Here is a 9,513-nt window from a genome sequence, read left to right on the forward strand (position 1 = left end):
GCTGTAGACCAGTCATAGGTCCCATCATGCATAAAACTGTGGCTAACCTTTATCTTTGTTCAAGATGCTCCCTCAGTTACGTCTGCCTCAAGAATTAAGTCAAATGAAGCTTTTTGGTTCAACTGTGTGAATCACTGTATGTTCATTAACTCATTTCTTATCCTTGCATCTGGCATTAACTTCATTCATGCTGCCTAGTAATATTTAATTATTTTTCTACTTAATTCCCAGAGACAATAGGAGCTTAGAGTGTTCCGGTCCCCTTTCCCCTTAGCAGTCTGAACACTGTCTTGTACAAAGTAGGTGCTTTAAATGTCTATTGACTCCAATTTGGCTTGGCTTGTGGAAAAGAAGATTCTAGAGCCTGAGGCCAAGTGAAATAACAGTTTTATTTTAGGCATAAGAGTGCATGGGTTTCTGTCATATAGGCTAAAGATGGTCCTAGCTTCTAAGATAAGACTGTTTATCTTAGACACAGCTTTTATCACAGCTTTTTGGGAAGTGAATTAGAAAGTGAGCAAGACACAGCTTGGAAATAAAGTCATTATTTTTGCTGGAGGGTTGTAATGAAAGAGAAGAGCTTATTCAAATCAGCGTACACATCCTAGAGCCTCAAGGAAGATGAAAATGATGTGGGGTAAAACCGGTCTGAGTTCCTGGTCTTAGCAGTGACGTTGGCCTCTCCTTCCAACAAGCAAGGACTTGCCCCTAAACGGAGGCAGCAGGGTTGATTTGGCAGTTCTGACTACAGTAGCATCTCGGGGCTCCCCCAGCTCCCTCTCTGGATCCCCAGTCAGCGCCCTCCCTTCCCCGGAAGAGCTGACAGAAGGGCAGGGTCTACGTCATGGACACTGCTACTTGCTCGATGAAGCTGGCCAGGTTTATGTCCCGTTCTGAAAGGCCCGCACACTCGTGAGTGCTCAGGGTGATGTGCACCTGAAACAAAACCACAGAGATTCCAGACCAGCTGGTTCCACCAACTGAACCCACGAGCAGGAGGGAGTCACCAGCTCCTGGGCTCAACCACACTATGAAGAGTAACGAGGCACACTGGCTCTCCCCGGGGCTGCCTTCTTGACCAGTCTTTTACAGGGCAAAACTGTCTTCTATTACATCTCCATAAATAGTGGTGACTGCAGCACGGGATAAAGAGGAAAGATCCAAATATCAAGAGCAATCTAAAAGCTAAAGACAAGACTCCAGACCAACTTCAACTCCTAAACACTGTCCATTTATAGATGGTCTCTTCCAACCTTAATGCTTTTAGAAAGAGTCCAGCATAGCGCTTGGCGCATGGCAGGCATTTAATGACTGTTTCCGTTCATTTAGCAGACAGGCTGACCTTCCTGGTGTGTCTGGGTATTCCTAGTTCAAGATTATTGCTTTTTCATTCTTCTATATCTCAACAAAAATTTTAGCCCTTGAGAGCTATTAACAGTGAATACGCCTGGTTCCCACGGGTTTTCCTTCCTTGGGATTTTCCTCCTTAATGTCTATGTTAACCACACATTATCTCACTAGTGTTCTAGTTTGCATTTTTTTAAAATCTGTAGTGAGACTGAGTATTTTCCAGGGGCCGTTTATGTTGATTCTAGGAAGGAGATGAAAGGAACAGGAGCTGATACTATGTCAGTGAGGAGGGCCCACAAGAAGTCCAAGGGAGAGGCCCTCAGAGCGAGCTGGAGTTCAAGGCATGCAACACTCACCTTGTTATACACGTTAAACCATTCGGGATGGTGGTCCAATTTCTCAGCCTGCAGAGCCACTCTTGTCATGAAGCCAAAAGCCTGTTTAATGAAGCAAGACCCAGGTTAGTATTCTGAGAGAAAGGACAGCTGGGCTCTCTTTATGGCCAGTGTGAGGCCCAGAAGGAAGAGGATGGCCCCGATCCCTACAAGGTAACCTTTCTAGCTTTAAGCATCCCTCCTGGTGCCCTGCCACTAGTTCTGAGGCTGGAGTTTGAGGTGGTCCTTCTGCAGCAGAAAGTCTTATCACTAGGACCACTAAGAAGGCGGAAATCCCAAAGAGGTTTTGCATCTTGGCCAACCTTTAGGTTATCTACTAAAATGTCTTCAAATAGTCACCTGTTTCCCACTTGAACTGTCTCCTCTTAGGACTATTTCTAAAAGTTCCAGGAATGGAGAGTCCATGGCTTCCCTGGTGGCTAAAGAATCTGCTTACAATGCAGGGGACCCAGGTTCGATTCCTGGGTCAGGAAAATCCCCCGGAGAAGCGCATGGCAACCCACTCAGTATTCTTGCCTGGAGAATCCCATGGACAGAGGAGACTGGCGGGCTATAGTCCATGGGGTCGCAGAGTCAGACACGACTGAGCGACTAACACACAGAAAATGGAGACAGCCCAGGGCCTATCTTTAGCTAAACTGGATGAAGACAACCAAACTGGATTCGCACAGCATCTTGAGAGTCTTGGCTTAAAGTACTCTAAGGGAGGGAACATGTTCTGGAGTGTGACCCCATCAGCCCCGGTCTCAGGAACTGTGTCCCACCCCAGTCATACCCGATTAAAGTCTTTGAAATGGAACTGCTTGAAGATGGCATCCCGGCCTTCCAGCTCGTTCCACCCCACGGCCCGCAGGTTTGGCAGCAGCTGGTCCCTTTCCTCAGCACTCAGCCTGTGTGCTTTGCCAGCCTAGGAGAGGGAAAACACAGAAGCTCAAGGGCACTTCCCCCCCCCCCTTTAAACAGGACAAAAGAGAGGGCCCTGGGCTGTTGGGGAAATTTAGCCAGCCTCCACTGGTGGCTGTGGTAACACAGTCAAAGGGCAGCTTGTCTAACGCAACAGACTGGGAGGAGGGGCTCTGGCTCGGGCACTGATAGGTTCTTAGAGACCAGAGAGTCCTGAGGTGTAACGCCAATCACCGGGGCAGAGAAACGTTCCTCCCTGCGCCTGTCCTCAGAGCTTTCAGAGGGCACCTCTCCATTTAAAAATCAGATCTCTTTCATTCATGAGAGAATAAAAGCAAATCCTACTGTTACTGTGTACTGAAGAGGAAACAGGCCTAGAGAGGGGAAATGACAGCCCCCTCTCCCCGACTCCCCCGTCAGTGAAAGCACAGGCATCATTCTCAAGATGGGTCCATATCCCTGGGGATTGGCAAAGGAACCAGCACTTAAAACATATCCCAGGAGATTCTTAGCTACTGGCACTACCTCCCAGTGGGTACCCCACCTCGTTGCTACACAGCCTCTGGTTCCCAGCTGCCAGGCCTATGTTTCTTTAATTTCCACCTTCTTTTCAGCTTGTCAGCTTGTCAGCTTGTCAGCTTGAGCCAGAGCTCAGGCCCGAAGCAGGAGTAACTTGGCCAAGGGCAAACAGACAGGGCAGTGCCTCAGCCTATTTTCCAATTGTGCAAAATATCCCTGGGGCAGCCCAAACTGGCACCATTCAGGCTATGAGGGGAACCTTCTCTTGGAAAACAGAAGAAAGGAAAGGTCCGTGCTCCAGCCTCGTAAAAAGATCCAGGTGGAGGAGCTTAAGGGATCCTAGAATTTAGGCCTGTGAAGTAGAATTACCCAAGGATGGACATTGTTGGGAACCAAATTAAAAGTGAATTAGTTAGGTCTGGGAAAAGAATATGAGGGAGGTTAATTTAGTTTTGATAAGGCAGCCTGCAAACTGGAAGCCAGGTGGCCTGGGGGCACTCATTTCTCCTGCTTGAAGGGTAAAAAGGTACAAGAACTGCCACTTTAGGAATCAGCAAGGGGAGCCAGGAGACACTTAACTCCATTGCTATTGAGGGGATATTATTTGCATTTTTAAAAGGAGACTTCTTGAGGCAAGCAGGTCTATGACAGGCCTTCAGGTGTGGGTTAGAACTGAACAAAACACTGCAGGGTCCTGGTAACTCAACAGTTTTCTCCCTCCTAAAAAGCGTGGGCTCTCTCTGGACAGATCTGGATGGGTCCGTCTCCTCTCCTAGGCTCTGTAAGATCAGCAAGGACAGCTGAGATTTACATCACCATTCAACCCAGTCTCTCTTCCACAGCCTGGCCCTGTCTCAGTGGCTGATAAGCCTGGTCTATGTATCCAGGCAACCAGATGGCAGCTAAGGCATCAGAAGCTACTACCTAGTACGCTGACTCTGAAAGGAGTGCATGGGTACTAGCAGGCTCCTAGGAGGCTCCCCTTTCTCTTTAGAGTCTTCTGGAATCCCCAACATTTCACAGCCTGGGGCTGAACTGACAAACCCCTCTGAGATCTGGGCTCAGAGAGGGAGCAGGGGCAGTGTTAGCTTAGTAAATCCCAGGCCAGGCCTGGGCCTCTGGGTGTGCAGAGGGGTTACTGATTACCCACGCCCTGCAGCTGCGAAGCCTCAGTGTACCTCACAATCAGCTCACCCACCACCTCCCCTATGTTCAAGCCAAGGTCTCCAAAGTGCCCTCCCAGGTGTCACCACAGTCCCAGCTGCTCCTGATGCTTTGGAGCCTAACGTTTTTGCTGTTTAGTAAAGGTCTGGGTCTAGAAGCGTCCCTTCCTGCTGCCCTGCAGGTTCACCTTCATCTCTATAGCTGAGCATAGGGCCTGACACTCTGCTCCCAGAAAGTTCAGCCTGGAGGGCATGTGATCCTGAGCAATCACGTCCCCACTGCCGGGCACAGGCCTCAAACTAGGCGCCAGAGGCTGGCCCTGAGGTCCAGGCTCTGCAGAGGGGGCTCAGCTAGACCTCATGCCCCGAAGCGCAAGCGAAAAGGACAGTAAACAGGCAGGCAGAGGCACACGGGAAATTCAGCCGCCCCTGCTTTGCACACCCACACAGGCATCGGTCTCCTCGCCGCTGCACCCCGCCCCCGCCAGCCCCCATAGGACAGGGCCGCGCCACCGAGGGGACTAGGTCTCCGGGCTAACTATGCGGCCATTCCCCATCCCCGTCTCACCGCCCCCTCCCTGCCCGAGGCACCGAGGCCCTGAGCGGACTCTGGCCTGGGCTCCCCGCTGGCTGTCACTGAACCTGCCACCGCCCGTCTCTCGGCCTCAGCGACCCCGGCGGCACCACTGCGGGCAGGGTGGAGGCGGGACCGAGACCCCGACTCTCCCCGCCCGGCGCGCGGCTGCTTCGCTAAGGCCTGGGCGGGAGGCTCCCCCGCACGCCCAGCGCGGTCCTCAGGCCTGGGCGGGGATACCGTGCGGGCCCCGGCCCTCCTCCGCTCCTCCCGCGCGTCCCCGCCTAACCCGCTGCCCACACGGCGGCAGCGCGTGAGCCCCCTCACCATGCCGGACGCGGGGGCAGCAGCAGCAGCAGCAGCAGGTGGCCGCGGATCCACCGGCGCGACGCCCGGCGCTCTCGGAAGCAGTCGGGCGGGGCCGCGCTCGGGCCGCCCCGAGGCGGGAGCGCGGCTGAGAAGGAGCCGCCCACCGGTAATCATTAACAACCGCTGAGGTTCCCTTCCAGCACTTTCCTCAGAGGCGAAGTTACAGGGAGCTGGGGGAGTTCAGGACCCGGGCTCCAAACGCGGACTTCAGTATTTGCATCGCGCGGTGCCGCCTCCTGTGTGACTCTGGGCGCGAGATTACTTTTTCTTTCCTACAAACACCTCATTGAGAAATTGACCCTCACAATAAGCTCCGCATATTTCAAAGGTACACTTCGATGCGTTTTGACGTAGTAGGCATCTGTGCAACCATGCATCACCACGTGGTATGCATCGCCGCGATGAAGATCATGAACATAGACATAACCCCTAGATAGCCTCCTCCTAACTCAGACAACCCCTAACCTGTTTCCCTAAAGATAAGATTGCATTTTCTATGTGAATGATATGTGAATGGACAGAACATTCCATTCTTATATCTGCCTTCTTTCACTCAGCATAATTACTTTGAGGTTCATCTGCGCTTTTGCATAGATCAATAGTTATTTAATAGTGTTACATTGTGTTAACACATGTTAACACATGTTAACAAGTGTTACAGTTTGTTGGACATTTGGGAAATGCTACAATTTGTCTGACATTTGGGTTGTTTCCAGTTTTTGACAGTTAAAGCTGCTGTAAACTTTTGGGTGCATATATGCTTTCGTTTTTCTTTCATATGCAGGGGTATATGCTTATAAGTTGTTAGGAAAACTACCAAACTGCTTTTCCAAGTGGTCAGATTATTTTACATCCCCATCAGTAGTGTATGAGACTTCGAGTCCCCCCCCACCTTCACAGGTGCACAAAAATTTGCTGTGTCAGTCTTTTTAATTTTAGCCATTCTAATTGGTATGCAGTGATATCTCACTGTGGTTTTGAGTTTCCTTAATGACTAATGATGTTAAATACCTTTTTGATAGGGACAGAGTAAAGGGATAGAGTAGGTGATTAAATAGTTAATCCCACAAGGGGATGGTAAGTAGAAAAAAGTATAGGAGACCCCTGTAAGTTAATGGTTACTCAGGAGAGCAGGTTTGCTTAACCACAAAACCAAGTAGGCTTACTTAGCAGCTAAACCATGCAACAGAAGCATAAGACATGCCCCCAAACAATGAAACAATGGTGGCTTGAGACCTACATCCTGCCCAGGGAACTCAGTAAGTTAATGATCCCTAGGACATGCTCTCTGCACAGATTTAAAAAAAAAAACAAAACACCAAAAAACCACAATAATTTGTGAACCTAACTTAACCATGCAGGGACAAGAAAACTCCCTACCCAACCTGGAGGAGGAACTGATGATGGAAGCATGACACCTACTCAGGAAAGACAGAGAAGTTCTCCTTCCCACTTTTCCTTTGATTATAAAATTGTAGCACACTAACTTCTGGGGAATGGCATCCTCTCGCCCACTTGCTTGTAAGCCTCACATTATTTATTCTAATAAATCACTTCTTATCTATCACTTTGCCTCTCACTGAGTTCTTTCTGTGCTGAGACATGAAGAACTGTGTTACTGGAGATCTTCGTGGTGTTGGAGAAGACTCTTGAGAGTCCCTTGGACTGCAAGAAGATCCGACCAGTCCATTCTGAAGGAGATCAACCCTGGGATTTCTTTGGAAGGAATGATGCTAAAGCTGAAGCTCCAGTACTTTGGCCACCTCATGCGAAGAGTTGACTCATTGGAAAAGACTCTGATGCTGGGAGGGATTGAGGGCAGGAGGAGAAGGGGACGACCAAGGATGAGATGGCTGGATGGCATCACTGACTCGATGGACGTGAGTCTGAGTGAACTCTGGGAGTTGGTGATGGACAGGGAGACCTGGTGTGCTGCGATTCATGGGGTCGCAAAGAGTCGGACATGACTGAGCGACTGAACTGAACTGAACTCAGAGCCCCAGGAAACAAGAGCAAATGGTTAAATTTTCATGTGTTTATTTGCCAATGACCCATCTTTGGTGAACTGCCTGTTCAAATTGCCTGTCCATTAACAACAACAACAAAAGCAACAAAAATTGAGTTTGTGTTTGTATTGGGTTTTGAGAATTCTTCATTCTGCATACAAGCCCTTTATCAGATATTTTCGATTTGCAGATATTTTGTTTGCATTCTCACAATGCTTTTCAAAGAGCAAATGTTCTTACTTTTAGTGAAATCCAATTTATCAAATCTTTCTTTTCTGGGTTGGTATTTTGATGTTGTAACTAAGAAATCTTTGTCTAATCCAAGGTCACAAAGACTTTTCTCCTATTTTTCTTCCATATTTTATAGTCTCGGGTTTCATTTTTTTTAGAATTTGTAGTGTTGTTTTTTTTTAAGTTGGTTATCAGGACTTTATATCTCAACATTGTTAGTTTTAGATACTGCAAATATCTCCTCCCATTTAGCCATCTGTACACTAACTTCTTCCATGATGTTCTTTGTTGGCAGAAATCCTGTTTTCGTGTAATAAGATTTATATTTTTTTTCTCTACTTATACCTTTATGCTTTTGAAGATTTACTTGACAAATCACTGTCACAAAAATATTGTCCTTTTTCCTTCTGTTAATTTTATAGTTAGATAAATTTAAGACCAAAGTATGAAAGATCCCTTTTGTATGCAATGTTAAGCAAGATGTTATTTTTAGTCACTAAGTTGTGTCCAACTCTTTGTGACTCCTTTGACTGTAGCACACCAAGTCCCCTGTCCATGGGATTTCCCAGGCAAGAATACCGGAATGGGTTGCCATTGCCTTCTCCAGGGGCTCTTCCTGACCCAAGGATTGAACCTAGATCTCCTGTTTGGCAGGTGGATTCTTTACCACTGAGCCAGCTAGTCTACAAAGATGGCCCTCCAGTGAAACTTGACTCCCAGATTCCTGCCTTATGACTTTTGATCATCAACCACCAGTCACAGGAGTGAGACTTGTTGGCTGCCTTGTCCTTCCAATGACTTCAGCCCCAGCAGACACCTGACTGCAATCACATGGGAGACCCCAAGCAAGAACACAGCCCAACAAAAACCAGACAACTCAGAGAAAAGTAGGGCATTTTTAAGTCACCAAAATTTGAGGTCATTTGTCAGGCAGCAATAGATAACAGGACGAATAGATTCCTGAATAAAAATTGGTCCCTGAAAGTGGAGTGTTAAGACCAACCTCAAACAGGTAGCATCAGCTTGGGAACACTGGTGGGTAGAAGATGGAAGAGAGGTTTCAAAGACAGGAGAATTTAGATTTCCTAGGGTGTAGTCAGCCAGAAGGAGTGTTGCTCCCACAGTAAGGATGAAAAAAGCCTGGAGATGATACAAAGTCATCACTTTTCTTCAGCATGCCAGGGAGTTGAGGTCACAGGGCAAGCATGGGAGGCAGGATGCACAGAGGGGTTCAACCATGCCAGGCATGAGGAGGGAGGAGGAGGACACACGGTCTCCATAAAAGTGGGTAAGAAGAAACATAAAATGTTAACATGTTGTTGGAAGCCAGTTGTGTGCTGGCATGCAGTCGTGAACAGCTGGGGCCCTGAGACACAGGAAGAGTTTGCATACATGAACAGCTTTTATTTATGGACCTCCGCTGAGTGCTCAGGAAAGAGTGGGGGAAGGGCAAGAGATGGGAGCAAATATCCCCCGCCCCTGCCCACCCTCCTCCCCAGACTGAGCAGCGGATTGGCTGCTGCTGTGGGAAAAGTGCCAAAGTGCAATCTTCTCCAGATCCTTGTCCTAAAGGAGCAAAAGCTGTTAAATCACGAGAAGGCCAACAAATCCTGTCACTCCTGAGACCCAGATAAAGATGCATTGTGGCTTCATTTCCTGTAGGAGAGGAAAAAAAAAAATCCCTCTGCCCTTGGGGAGGGGCAAGAAACAGTCTGGGCTACAGGATCCTATGCCAGTACCACTAGAGGTCAGCTACCTCTGGGGAGAAGCAGGAAACTCACAAATGCAGCCACAGACATGAGGCAGCCTGGCTACCACAGGAGTAGGGGTGGGGCAGGAATGGGCAGGAGCACTGAGAAAGCTCCAGCATTCAGGGCAACAGAGAGCCCAGCCCCCTACCATGAACCTGGGTCTAGTAATGTACCACCGGGAGAAGGGCAAGAATGTGGGGGGCATGTGGAGAGACACTTTCTTCCTATGAGATCATTAGGGACATGCCAGTT

General features: G+C 48.6%; 1 protein-coding gene across 1 annotated transcript; it reads right to left on the bottom strand.

Moving 5' to 3' along the window:
• Nucleotides 1–370: 370 nt before the first annotated feature.
• Nucleotides 371–5,597, bottom strand: PCBD1 (pterin-4 alpha-carbinolamine dehydratase 1). Its single transcript, XM_069571996.1, has 4 exons — nucleotides 5,232–5,597; nucleotides 2,521–2,652; nucleotides 1,707–1,787; nucleotides 371–936 (listed from the first exon to the last, which is right to left on the bottom strand). The coding sequence occupies exons 1-4, from the start codon at nucleotides 5,385–5,387 to the stop codon at nucleotides 838–840; spliced, it is 468 nt and encodes a 155-aa protein (XP_069428097.1). The 5' UTR covers nucleotides 5,388–5,597; the 3' UTR covers nucleotides 371–837.
• Nucleotides 5,598–9,513: the final 3,916 nt, after the last annotated feature.

The sequence above is a fragment of the Ovis canadensis genome, chromosome 25 (genome assembly GCF_042477335.2).
Source record: "Ovis canadensis isolate MfBH-ARS-UI-01 breed Bighorn chromosome 25, ARS-UI_OviCan_v2, whole genome shotgun sequence".
NCBI classification, from domain to species: Eukaryota; Metazoa; Chordata; class Mammalia; order Artiodactyla; family Bovidae; genus Ovis; species Ovis canadensis.